This window comes from Balaenoptera borealis (genome assembly GCF_965194805.1).
Source record: "Balaenoptera borealis genome assembly, chromosome: 16".
Classification (NCBI taxonomy): Eukaryota; Metazoa; Chordata; class Mammalia; order Artiodactyla; family Balaenopteridae; genus Balaenoptera; species Balaenoptera borealis.
This window is the reverse complement of record NC_138872.1, coordinates 33548345-33562956: the sequence shown is the minus strand read 5'-3', so window position 1 is coordinate 33562956 and position 14612 is coordinate 33548345. Positions and strand designations below refer to the sequence as shown.

At 38.3% G+C, this 14612-nt stretch overlaps 1 protein-coding gene across 6 annotated transcripts in view; it reads left to right on the top strand.

The window, feature by feature from the left end:
- FERMT1 (FERM domain containing kindlin 1) overlaps nt 1–14612 on the top strand; it is a 48105-nt gene that overhangs the window by 20130 nt on the left and 13363 nt on the right. For all 6 annotated transcript variants that reach the window (XM_082359047.1, XM_082359044.1, XM_082359045.1 and 3 more), the window contains 3 exons: nt 5381–5488; nt 5907–6038; nt 7927–7976. In XM_082359047.1, the coding sequence (XP_082215173.1) occupies nt 5381–5488; nt 5907–6038; nt 7927–7976 (290 nt within the window). The remainder of the gene's footprint in view (nt 1–5380; nt 5489–5906; nt 6039–7926; nt 7977–14612) is intronic.

Genomic DNA, 14612 nt, shown 5'->3' with positions numbered 1-14612 from the left:
TTATTTTTTATATTGTTGGTTGGTGGAAGGAGGGAAGGGTTTACTGAATTGGCCAGATAGGGAGAAACAGGGATTCATGCAGTGGAGTTGGCAGAAACCACGTGCTTTGGTGGTTTCTATTTTCAATTAACCAGGAGACAAAGGAAATTGAGGGCCAAGGAGAGGGCAGCCGTAGCCAGTTCCCACCAGGGAAAAATTTGTTTCCGAGTCGCTGAAACCACTGAAAGAGTTCTCAGGAAGAAAGCTTTTGGGATACCTGTTAATGAATGAACCTGTGAAGACCCAGGACCTTGTGCTGTCCCAGAGCCTCAGTGGGAATGTGAACAAGCCTCCAAAGAGGAAAATCCAGAGCTCTGTGGATGCCGCAGAGGAATCCAGGTTCCTCAGCAGGAGCCAGGCTGGCCCGGCCTCTTCTCTTGATGTTAGTCTGTAAATGCAGGCAACTCTTGTTTAACCAATATTCTGTCAAAGAGTTTTTTTTTTAATCTGGCTTGGGGTGGAGGGGAGTTAAGTATTTTTAGGTGAGGAAGCTCTTATTAAATTTTTTAAATCTTTTCTAACTGCATTTGAGAGAAAAGCCTTATAGGGTGATTTAACTTACTCTCACTAAAACCCCTACAGCAGACAGAGAGGGAGAGATAGATGATAGATAGATGATAGATAGATAGATAGATGATAGATAGATAGATAGATAGATAGATAGATAGATAGATAGATGATAGATAGATGATAGATAAATATGACAGTTTGTTAGTCCAATTCAGATTTCGGCAACCGCACATACTATTTAGATTTTGTGTTTCAGCTGTGAATTAAAGGCGGGGCCTTTTTGGGGGAGAGGGTTGGGGGTTGGGTGCCTGGTTTTGGTGTGCACTGTGTGTGTGGTTTGTTTAATTGTCATGTCTTTGGATTACAGTATAATTGACATACCATAAAATTTACCCATTGTAAGTGTACAATGTGATTTTTAGTGAATCTATATAGTTGTGCAACCATCACCACAGTCTAGTTTTAAAACACTTGTGTCACCCAAAAATGTTTCCTCATACCCATCTGTGGTCAGTCCCTGCCACCAGCCCCAGCCCGCACCTGGTCTGCTTTCCGTCTTGAGTTTTACCTTTTCTAGAAATTTCACGTATGGAATCATACAGTGTGTAGTCTTGTATCTGGACTCTCGGCATGATGACTTCGAAGTTTATCTGTGTTTTTGCCGGAATGGTGTCCTATCGTGTGGATGGACACATTTGGATACACTTGTTTATCCATTTTCCAGTTGAGGGACATTGGGTTGTTTCTGGTTTGGAGCTGTTATGAATGATGATACCATGAATGTTTTTATGCGTGTCATGTTTTGGTTTGTTTTTGGAGGATTCTGGGGCAAACTCCTGAGGGTTTCCATGACACCTGTCAAAGTTCACAAAACCAGGACAGACTTTCTTAAGATTCTTATTGTTCCAGCCTCCTGAAAACCACACCCCTGGATCTGCATTTGCCCTCCTTTCCAAGCAGCTTTAGAAATGCTGAGAAGGAGGGAGCCTGTGGACAGGTCACAGTCCCACTGGCCTAAGAGCAGCACCGCTTGCCAGGCTCGGCTCACTGCGGATTTTGACCTTCCCTGTCACCTTTTTCCCTAGTGTACATAAAGTTAATGAAAAAGGAAAAACAAACTCATGCCAACCAACCCGTGATAAACCTGTTTAAGTATTCTGACTATCTTTCTATTTCTCCCCCATGTTATCTTCAACATTTTATCTTTTTTAAAGGATACAGTAAAGTGTAGCCTCAATATGAAAAAAAAAAAAGAAAGAAAATCAAACATAGGAGTTATTGTTTAATCAGTACAGAATTCCAGTTTTGCAAGATGAAATGAGTTCTGGACACAGATGGTGGTAATGGTTGCACAGCAATGCGAGTGTACTTAATGCCACTGAACCGTACACTTAAAAATGGCTAAAACTAAAAAGGAATTATTTAGAGTAAAAGTGGAAAATAGTCCTTTACCATGACCTTTCTCCTGAGAACTAACCACAGTTAACAGCTTAATGATTAATCATTCATGCAGATTTTTTCACATACATTTATAAACATATTTTTGAACAGATTTTCAGGATCTTTTCTTCCTACATGAATAGGATCATGTATTTGCTGTGTAGCTCACTTCTTTTTACTTCATAATATATCATGGCCATCTTTTCATGTCAGCATATGTGTCTGACTCATTTTTTTTAACCAGTACAAAATAATCAAAGGAAAGGCTATAGTTTATCAGGACCTGTGAGTTGTTTGAAATGTTTCCTCTTTCAAAAACTGTGAACATTCTTGTACAAGTGTCTTTGATGAGTGCTTTGCATTTCTTTAGAATAGTAACTGTGGACATGCTCATGAAAGGGCAAAAAAACCATTTAAATATCCCGCCAAAATTCTTCCTACTGATCTCATATGTGTAAGTGCCCGTTTGCACCACATCCTCACCAATACCAGCCATTATCAGTACTTACAGCCTGGGTAAATCTGATAAGAAAATAGAAATTATGTCATCTTGTTTTTTGGGGGTTTTTTAAATAAATTTATTTATTTTATTTATTTATTTTTTGGTTGTGTTGGGTCTTTGTTGCTGTGCGCAGGCTTTCTCTAGTTGCAGCGAGCGGGGGCTACTCTTCATTGTGGTGTGCGGGCTTCCCATTGCAGTGGCTTCTCTTGTTGTGGAGCACGGGCTCTAGGCACATGGGCTTCAGTAACTGCAGCACGTAGGCTCAGTAGTTGTGGCGCACAGGCTTAGTTGCTCCATGGCACGTGGGATCTTCCCGGACCAGGGCTCGAACCTGTGTCCCCTGCATTGGCAGGCGGATTCTTAACCACTGCACCACCAAGGAAGCCCTATGTCTTCTTGTTTTAATTTGAATTCTCTGATTACTAGTGAGGTTGAGAATCTTTTCTAATGTTTATGTGGCCATTTTGGTTTCTTCTGTGAATTGCCCGTTGATATATATATTTGCCCCATCTTCTATTGAACTCTTTATATTTTTTGTATTTATTTATAGGAGCACTTTGTGTGAAATGGATATTACCTTTTTTATTGCAGATATTTTCTTTCAATCTATATCTTATAAACATATAATCTTCTTCAGGGTATTTTTCACTTAATAATGTTTAGTTATTGATTGTCAACTCAGCCTTATGCAGCATAACCTAAAGTTTTCCTGTCTTGCTTAGAAAAGGCTTCCTTGCTGAAAAATTACAAAAAGTTTTCTCTCATGTTTCCTTCTAATAGTTTTGATTGTTATCTTTAGATTTTTTATAACTGCTTTTAGATATATAATTCACATAATACCATGCATTTCACATACCAACATTTCACCCATTTAATATGTACAAATCAGTGTTTTTTAGTATATTCACAGAGTTGTGCAACCAACACCACTATCTAATTTCAGAGCATTTTCATCATCCCACCAAGAAGTCCATCACCCATTAGGAGTCTCTTCCCATTTCCCTCCAACCCTCCTAATCCTAAGCAACCATCAGTCTACTTTCTGTCTCTATGGATTTGCTTATTCTGGACATTTCATGTAAATGGAGTTATACAATATACAAACTATGTGGTACTTTGTGACAGTTTCTTTCACTTAGCTTAATATTTTCAAGGTCCATTCATATTGTAGCATGTATCAGTATTTCATTTCTTTTTATTGCCAAATAATATTCCATTATATGTATATGTATTTATGCATTTGTCGGCTGATGGACATCTGGATTGTTTCTACTTTTTGGCTATTATGAAAAATACTGCTGTGAACATTCATGTACAAGTCTGGGGTGTTTTTTTTTTTTACTTTTTAAAATTATGATAAAATATACAAAACATAACATTTGCCATTTTAACCATTTTTAGGTCTACAATTCAGTGGCATTAAGTACATTCACAGTGTTGTACAACTATCACCACTATTTTCAGAACTATTTCATCATCCTGTACAGAAACGCTGTACCCATTAAACAAAGCTCCCCATTCTCCCCTTCCTCCAGCCCCTAGTAACCTCTATCCTACTTCCCGTCTGTATGAATTTGCCTAGTCTAGGTACTCCATATAAGTGGAATCAAACAATAATTGTCCTTTTGTGTCTGTCTGATTTCACTGAGCATAATGTCCTCAAGGTTCATTTATGTTGTAGCATGTATCAGAATTCCTTTCCTTTTTAAGGCTGAATAATACTCCATTGTATTCCATTGTATGTATTGGATATATATTACATTTTGTTTATTCAATCATCTATTGATATATATTTTGGTTGTTTCTAGCTTTTGGCAATTGTGAATAATGCTACTATGAACATTGGTGTAATAGTATTTGTTTGAGTCCCGGTTTTCAATTTTTTTCAGTATATACTTATGAGTGGAATTGCTGGATAATATTCTATGTTCAACTTTTTCAGGAACTGCCAAACTGTTTCCCATGGAGGCTACACCATTTTACATTCCCACCAACAATGCACAGGGGTTCCAATTTGTCCACATTCTCACCAATATTTGTCATTATCTGTCCTTTAGATTAGATTCATCCTAGTGGATGTGAAGTGGTATCTCATTGTGGTTTTGCATGTTTAGATTCTTTAATCTATCTGTAATTTATGTGTTTTGGATGTGTAAAATTGTTTTGTGATTTTCGATTTTTATTCTCCAAATTGCTTGGCATTTTTAACACTGTTACAGTGCTGAATTCTTTCTTCCCCTGCTGATAAAATGCCATTTTATTTTATATTAAATTATATACATACATAGGTCTGTTGCTAGATATTGCTTTATTGAAATTTTGTGCATTGCTATACCAATACCACACTATTTTAGTTGCTGCCACTTTATTATATATTTTAATATCTGGGAGGACAAGTGTCTCCCCAGCATTGTTCTTTTTCAAAATGTTCTTGGAGATATTTGAACATTGTCTCTTCCAGCCCAACTTGATCAGCTTGCATGAAATTCCACTAAAAACCCCTGCCAGATTCTGATTAGATTTACAGAGTCTACAGATCAGCCTGGGGACCCCTTCTCCTTATACTACTTACCACATAAACCATTTCACTACCTGTGTTTCCCAACAATAGAAGTGTGATAAGAAAGGGAAAATACTGGAATCTAAGATGGGTCAGTTTGGCCCCTTGAAGAAGCTCTGGAAAATATTTTGAGAAAGAAAGTTCTTAATTCAGAAGTAAAATGAGCTGGGGCAGTGGAAAGATAGAGGGGTTTCTTTCAGTTACCTGAACTAAAGTTTATTGCAGCTGATTAACAAGGATTGGCCTCAGTTATTCTAGATCTTTTGTATTGTGGAATGTAAATATGCCCCCTCATACATACACACACATATATCTATTTCTTTCTCTAGTACGATGCTGTCCGAATAAACCAACTCTATGAACAAGCCAGGTGGGCCATTCTCTTAGAAGAAATTGACTGCACAGAGGAAGAAATGTTGATCTTTGCAGCACTACAGGTATGGGAACCTCGGTACCTTTCTCTGAAAGGAGACAAAGCAAATTTGTTCTCCTTAAAGTTTCATTTTCTTCATACTGATTTTTTTTCTTTGAAAAAGAGCTGAAAATGAGGGTAGTAAATTTAAATTTAAAATATTCCTCATAACCCATCCACATGCACATATTATAAGGCATCAGTCTTGCCGTCCTCATCTCTTCTGCACTACAAGTTCAACCAGTGATGAAAAAGAACTGAGTTGGAACATGACTAACCATAAATCTCAGAATAATTTAAATTGTATTTCATTTTCCCTACATAGCTGGGAGATCTCCTTCCAGGAGATGTTCAGTATTACAGGGGAATTGTCTTCAAAGAAGAAATGACTGATGGATTCCCTTGTGTTTATAACATTCCTAAAACCTCTGTTTTTGTTGTAGTATCACATTAGCAAACTGTCGTTGTCTACTGAAATACAGGATTTTACAAATGAGTCTGAGGTCGACGAAGTAGAAGCAGCACTTTCTAATTTGGAAGTGACCCTGGAAGGTGGAAAAGCAGACAACACTTTGGTATGAATTTTTCTGATAACTCGGAATTGTGGCTTTGCTCTGACTGATTGACAAACATAGATGAGTTTTTTTTATTATTATAAATAAGGGAATATTTTGTCTGATTTTGAAAAAGGAAAATACTCTCTTCATCTGACAAACTTAAACCTAGCAAGAACTGACTAGCTTTTCTCAGGTCGCTCTGTAAGAGACGGTAAGGTATTTTCATCACTCTCAATGACAATTCTTTCGTATTGTATTTCTTCTTAAAGATAAGCTAGCTTGTATGAGGGAAAGACTGCTGAGGGCTCCATTTCACTAGTGTGGAACATGAATTGACTCTTTAACTTAAGTCTAGAAGAATGAGGTAGCTGTGAAAGTAGAGAAACCATATGATTTGTTGACTTAGTCATACATTTCAACTGGGCAAGGTTGGACATTGTAAAAAATTCCTGAACCTTTTGACTTTAGTAAATAAAGAAAAACTCTCCAGTAAAACATAAAGAAATAACACTGTTTTATCATCTTTATTGCTCCTTATCCAAGAAATGTAGCTGAATGTCAGCTTTATAATTGCAGTGCCCCTCCTTGTTTGATTCATTCGTTGGGAGCCACCCTTTTGTTTAACTTCCTCAGTCATTTGTTTAGTCACATTGAATCAGAGAGGTAGAGTCATTGTAATTGGCTATAAATAGTAATAGATAAAAATGAGTCATATAGTTTTGTGTTTAATGTGAGTTCTATTATGGTTAAATTCCTTAAAATAGGAAATTGGTATCATGCCAAAGCAAATACTTCATACAAACTGAATTCCCAGATTCTGTAGAGATTCAGGCCCTGAATCACATTTATCAGAGGCATGGGACCCATGAAATTGGACTTCTCTTTTGTCTACATCCTCCACTAAATACTTACAATGGAAAAGTCATCCTTCTTAGAATAAATAAAAAATTCCTTTCTCACCTCCCCCAGTATTTTTATTTGATGCCAGACAATAGTCTTTTCAGTTTGAAAAAGGCACCAACCTACACCACAGAATGAACTTTGAACAAGATTCCTTCTGAGAGTTTAATCAGTGAACTAGATATAGCTAGACTTATCCACTCTGATGTAAACATTGTAAAATATTTTGTTCATACATAAAAGTAGTAGTTTTTTTAATACATTTATTTATTTTATTTATTTATTTTTGGCTGCGTTGGGTCTTCGTTGCTGCACGCGGGCTTTCTCTAGTTGCAGCTAGCAGGGGCTACTCTTCATCGTGGTATGCAGGCTTCTCATTGTGGTGGCTTCTCTTGTTGAGTAGCACGGGCTCTAGGCGCATGGGCTTCAGTAGTTGTGGCACATGGGCTCAGTAGTTGTGGTGCACGGGCTTAGTTGCTCTGCAGCATGTGGGATCTTCCCGGACCAGAGTTCAAACCCGTGTCCCCCGCATTGGCAGGCGGATTCTTAACCACTGCACCACCAGGGAAGCCCCAAGTTAGTAGTTTCTAACTCAAATTTTTAACTTGAATGATAGTGTGTGGTAGTTTTTTAAATCTTTTTTCATTTGTGTAATATATGACACAGAAAAGTAAAAAATACAAAAACGTACAGCTTAACAAATTAGTATTAATTTATCACCCGAGTCACCACCCAAATCAAGAACTAGAACTTTACCAGTCACCCCAGAAGCCCCACATGTGCCCGATCCCAGTCCTAACCCTCCCCCACCTCACCCCCAGGGTAACAACTGGAAATGTAGCTGGTGTGACTGAGGAACTGAGTTTTTCAATTTATTTAATTTTCATTAATTCTAATGTAAATAGCTACACATGGCGGGTGGCTACAGTGTGGGACAGTGCAGGTACAGAGTATCAGCACCACCTGTCTAATGACTACTTGTCAAATGTTATCTGCTTTTCCTTAGGAGGACATTACTGATATCCCTAAACTTGCAGATAATCTCAGATTATTTAGGTAAGTCACCCTTGAAGAGGAAAGAAGTTACACAAAATCTTGCAGGTAAAGAGTCTAGGAGTTTAAATTGAACATCCATTAGGCAGGTTCATGGTTCAAAGGTAAGAGCATGAGCTTTGGCATCAGGCAATGGATGAAGTCCTAGCTCCACTATGCACACCAGCTGGGTGACCTCGGGCATTGTCCTTATGTCCCTGAGCCTCAGTTTCCTGATCTATAAAGTGGGGATATACCTCCCCTTAGGCTTGTTGGGAGAATTAAATTAAATGATGCATATGAAGCATTGAGCATGGTGCCTGGCTCATTAAATGATGGTGTAAACACGGCTGGTGTCAGTGATACTGAACACATATGCCAGACTGGAATTCCTTCTATGGTCCACCTGCTCAGGACTCTCACACCATTTGAAAGCTCTTTCATGGTTTAAAAATTAGTTGTCTCTAGAACTTTGATCCTGGGCTTATAAAGAGTAGTCACCTTAGTTTACCTACCTTCGCCTGTTAAAGTATTTCTGATAAACTCCCCAGTCACCTCCGGTCAATCTGAAACTGTTAAAAAGGCAGAGAAGTTTTTTACCTTCTTCATGGAAAGAAAGGGCTGCCACATTTGTGATGGTGCCAAGGTGGGTTAGGATGAAAGGAGTAGGGTCCCTTTGAAGTTCGTTCTATCAGTTACTTTATGGTTTGTTGACTTTTCTTAACAAGCTGACACTTCACTGAGTCAGTTGGCTTGAAAAGAAACACAAGTCGCTTTTTTTAACATATGATGCAAAGAAAGACTTGGAAAGAATGAACAATGAATCAGCTATAAATGAGAAACAAGCATCCGAAGGTAACAATATTTGTCACTGGGTTTCTACAAGGTTTTTTTTTTTTAGTGTGATTTTAGCAGATGGTTCCAAACAATAGGGTCATTCATTTAATTTCTGTGGCATAAATAGTTGCAACCACGCATATTGTTACAGTCAGAGCTACAGAAAAAAAATAATAATTTGAATCCACAAATATATCTTAATAAATTATTAATAATTGTTCTTAAAAGAAATTCAGTTGCCGTATTCTCTATATAGAGCAAATTGAGCTCTTCACAAACCAAATGATGACACTATTCTTCCTATAGATGTTTTTGATGAAGGAAACGATATCCTGAAATTAAGCCCTGCATCCGTATCACTTTAGGGTGATTATTATGCTAAAACTCATGAAGTTGTCCTCATATTTCACCAGGGGACACACTTTATCTACCAAAGGTTTCAAGGCATTGAATGTAATATATAATATGGTTTCTGGAAGAAAAAAATAAAGGAGGAAGGGAGGGGGGATGAAACAGAAAGGGAGAAGGGAAGGGAGGAAAGATGTTGGAGAGTGGAGCTCTGCTGCTAATGGGTGTGTGACCCTTATAGACCCTTCATTTCTCTGGGCCTCCTTTCCTCAGCAGGAGAAGAGCATTGAACTAACCCTTTGATTGTTAATTTTTTTTTTCTTTGACAGTGAAGCTCTTTTTTTCCCCCTAAACCACATCTATTGAACCACTATATAAATAGTGGACTTCACTTCCTAGCAACATGGCCTGTGATCTGATGCAAATCTCAGTCTCACTATAAATTCATTTGAATGTTGGGTAAGATAAAAAGAATTGTCAATACAAAGTTGATCTTGAAGTGAGACTGGGAAATCTCAGCTTGCAGGAAACGAAGAGGGAACTAGTTCTACAAATGAAGCTTCATCTGTACAGGGGGATTTGGCCATGAACATTGATTCTCATGGCTCAGGGCTGGGATTTTAATCCCCACACAGGATTCAAGGTGGGGTTGCCTCCTGTAAGGCTGTGAGCCAGGACTGAAGCTGCTGCCTAAAGGCAGAAACTTGCAAGAGCTGCCTTCTCTGCTTAACAGGGAGTAGAAAAACTGCCCATCAGTCGAAGGAAGAGTAAGTTCATCCTTGCATAGAGTGTTGTGTGGGGAGATGAAATGTCTCTTGAAAAATCAGAGCCAAGGTCTGTGCCACACACAGATGTAGATCTAAATTTAAATGTCTTATATGATAAGAGAATTCTGAAAAATAAAACACAAACTGGTCCAGAACCACAAAAGCTATGAAACCCTAGCAAATGAAATTGCAAAAATACTTGGAGGGAAATATTCACAATCTAGCATGCGTGGGCCTTCTACAGAAAACAGCAACACCCCCAAAACAAACAAACAAACAACCTCCCAATAAAAATTACTAACCATGTGAGTTCATGAACCACCATAAAGAAAAGTCAGTAGGCCCAATAAATAAGAGGATTAGCCATTTTAATAATTTTAGGTAATAGAACAATCTGAAGAAACCATAAAATGAGTATGTTTAGAATCATTAAGTACATTGAAAGGTAAAAATTGTAATGAAAGGCAATATTAGAAACTCTAAAAAAGAAAAATATAGTCATAGAAATTTAAAATTGAATACATGTATTAAACATCAAGTTCAAAACACAAAGAGAGGACTTAGAAAGGTAGAGGTGGAAGATATGGTATAGATAGAATGAGAAGGTTCAATTAGGAGTTTCAGAAGGAAAAAAGGGGAAGAAGCAAACATTCCAAAGAGAATGCTTATTTTCCATAATTGTCGAAGACAAACTCCTTAAATTCAGGAATCACAAATCCCAACAAAATAAATCAGTATAAACGTACATCTTGGTATGGCCAACCATTGGTAAGAGAAAGTCTTTAAAGTCAAAGAGAAAAGATAGATTTCCTATAAAGGAAAAACAGTTCTTGTTGGCTGGAAGATATCTTGAAAGGGCTAAGAGAAGATAACAATCAATCTAGAACTTTATGCCCAATCTCTCAAGATTTTACTTGCTACAAACCCTTAAATATAAATCAGGCAAGATACAATCCTAATAGTAAATTACATATTTAGTAAAAACAATGATTTATCCCCAAACTGTAAGGTGTAACCACTGTTGGAGAGACTACCTTGGAATAAATGGCTCCACAGCAGGGTTATAGGGAGAGGTTACAAATAAAACTCATTCATGGGGTCATTCATAATCAAGTTACTGTAGCAAAGAAGTTCCAGTCAGACGTACCCAATGTGCTATAGAAGACTGTCAGTGTGATTTAGTTCATAAATATGAGACTCTTAAATTTGGTAGAATCTTTACAGTATTTTTAAAGAGATGGAGGGTGACCACGATAATCTTTGGTCCTACTCTAAGGCTCACTGGTTATCACATGCAAAATTACCTGTAAGAGTTATACTTTAAAAAAAAAAAAAGTTAGGGACTTCCCTGGTGGCTCAGTGGTTAAGAACCCACCTGCCGGGCTTCGCTGGTGGCGCAGTGGTTGAGAATCTGCCTGCCAATGCAGGGCACACGGGCTCGATCCCTGGTCCGGGAAGATCCCACATGCCACGGAGCAACTAAGCCCAAGAGCCATAACTACTGGGCCCGCGTGCTGCAACTACTGAAGCCCATGCGCCTAGAGCCCGTGTTCTGCAATGAGAAGTCACTGCAATGAGAAGCCCGCTACCGCAACGAAGAGAAGCCCGCTACCGCAACGAAGAGTAGCCCCTGCTCACCGCAACTAGAGAAAGCCCACGCACAGCAACGAAGACCCAATGCAGCCAAAAAAAAAAAAAAAGTTCCAAATCTGTGACCTTTCTGTAATGATAAGTGGCCATCAGTAGTGAGCCTCCAGATACTTTCAAAATAATAAATGCACTTAATCTGTCATTTAGGAAAAGGTGATTGTAAAATGAGTGAGAAAATAATGAGTTTTTGAAAGATATTAATGCTGTGAAGAGAACATTTTGAAACAATTATTTGGAAATGTTTCCATTGCCACAGTGTTGCCAATAATGATACTGCCTATCAAAACAATATTATCTGCTCACCTTTAAAACCTGGAAACAGAATTTTTCTGTGTTAAAGCATCCAAATTAAGAGTGATAGTGTATTTTAAACCCACTTATTAAAAATATTAAAGTGCAACATATCCTGATCAATTTGCATAAGTGAGTGATGGACATCAGGGAAGATGGAAATTAACAGCCTTGTTTCAACAAAAACCTTCACAAACAGGTAGACGGCATTAAAATATGAATAGTGTGATTTAGTAAACACGGCCAACAGTGTGCTTCCTCCACTGGGGTTTGTATAACTGAGCAATAACCTCCCTTCTTGAAACAAACCAAACTTTTCATATATATTTATTTTTAATTTAGGTTTATATAAGTTTTGTAATGTATATATTACAAATATTACAAATAAATAATCGTAAATATGTTAGGGGGTAGGTACTCAAAATAGTTTAAGGATTGGGTGTGCCACGTTTTAGTTTGGAGATCACTGGTCTGGAGTTGTGTTTCTCAAACGAGGGAACCAGGTTAGGAAAGGTTACTTAAAATGAAGATGCCTGGGCCCTAACCTGGACCTGCTGAATAGGAAGGACTCTGGGACTGGGCCCAGGCTTGTATATCTTCAACAAGTTCCCTTCCAATTCTGATGAACACCAGAATTTGAGAACCATTTTTCTAGAAAATAAAGCCCAGCTCCTTAGGTGGACATTCAGAGTCCCACTGTGGCCCTGGTCCTCTTGCTGTTCTGGTCCCCATCAGCCCCACACATGGAAATGCTGTAGCCTCAGAAACTGCCTCTTTGCCCATTTCCATGGCTCAGCCTAGCACCCAGCATGAGGCAGATGTCCAAGAAGTGTTGACCCAACTCCTACCAGCAAGGTGCCAGTCTCTGACTCGTATCTGCATTTCACACATGCAGTTGCCTGAACTCTTTTTTTGTTTTTAATTTATTTATTTTTGGCTGTGTTGCGTTTTTGTTGCTGCATGTGAGCTTTCTCTAGTTGTGGTGAGCAGGGACTACGCTTCATTGCAGTGTGCGGGCTTCTCATTGCAGTGGCTTCTCTTGTTGCGGAACACGGGCTCTAGGCACACGGACTTCAGTAGTTGCAGCACTCAGGCTCAGTAGTTGTGGCACACAGGCTTAGTTGCTCCATGACATGTGGGATCTTCCCGGACCAGGGATCAAACCCATGTCCCCTGCATTGGCAGGCGGATTCTTAACCACTGTGCCACCAGGGAAGTCCCTGAACTTTTCTTTTTGAAATTTCTTTTCCCTGTTCCTCCCATCAAATTCTTATTGATCCTTCATTCTATGTTTAAATGTTGTGTACTCTGTTACTCACCACTCCTATGTCCTTGTTGTATGACTTACCACATTTTATTATATTTATTTACTTATACATTTCCCTCTTTTACTTACAAGCTCCATGAGTATTTGACACTGTCTCTTTTCTTTTTTTTTTTTTTTTTTGTCATTCTTCAGGTAACATTTATCGATTGCTTGTTTTGTTTTTTGGTTTTCTGAAATTTATTTTTACTGAGATAACATTGATTTATAACATTATATATTTCATATGTACAACATTATATTTCTACTCCTGTATACCCTACAGTGTGCTCACCACCAAAAATTTAGTTTCTATCCATCACCATACAGTTGATCCCCTTTACCCATTTCACCATCCCTGCCCCACCCCTCCCCCTCTAATAACTACTACTCTGGTCTCTGTTATCTAGGTGTTTGTTTTGATTTGGTTTGGTGTGTTCATTTATTTTGTCTTTTGTTTTTTTATTAGTTCTTTGTATTCCACACATGAGTGAAATCATATGGTATTTGTCTTTCTCTATCTGACTTATTTCACTTAACATAATACCCTTAAAGTCTATCCATGTGGCCACAAATGGCAAGATTTCATTCTATTTTGTGGCTAATATTCCATTGTGAATATATATGTATATATTCATTTACATATACATACCACATCTTCTTTATCTGTTCATTTATCGATGGATGCTTTGGTTGTTTCCATATCTTGGCACTTATAAATAATGCCACAGTGAACATAAAGGCGTATATATCTTTTCAAATTAGTGTTCTCGTATTCTATGGATAAATACCCAGAAATGAAATTGCTGGGTTATATGGTAGTTCTATTCTTAATTTTTTGAGGAATCTCCATATTGTTTTCCACGGTGGCTACACTGGTTTGCATTCCTACCAACAGCGTATGAGGGTTCCCTTTTCTCCACAACCTCACCAATACTTGTTATTTCTTGTTTTTTTTTTTTTTTTTTTAATTTAGGGAAGGCTCTTTTATTTATTTATTTATTTTTATATTTATTTTTGGCTGTGTTGGGTCTTTGTTTCTGTGCGAGGGCTTCCTCTAGTTGCGGCAAGCGGGGGCCACTCTTCATCGCGGTGCACGGGCCTCTCACTATCGCGGCCTCTCCCGTTGCGGAGCACAGGCTCCAGAAGCGCAGGCTCAGCAATTGTGGCTCACGGGCCCAGTTGCTCCGCGGCATGTGGGATCTTCCCAGACCAGGGCTCAAACCCGTGTCCCCTGCATTAGCAGGCAGATTCTCAACCACTGCGCCACCAGGGAAGCCCTCTTGTATTTTTTATAATAGCCAATCTAACAGGCATGAGATGATTTTAACCTTGTAGTTTTGATTTGCATTTCCCTAATAATTAGTGATGTTGAACATCTTTTCATGTACCTGTTGGCCACCTGTATGTCTTTGGAAAAATGTCTATTCAGCTCCTCTGCCTGGTTTTTAATTGGGTTGTTTG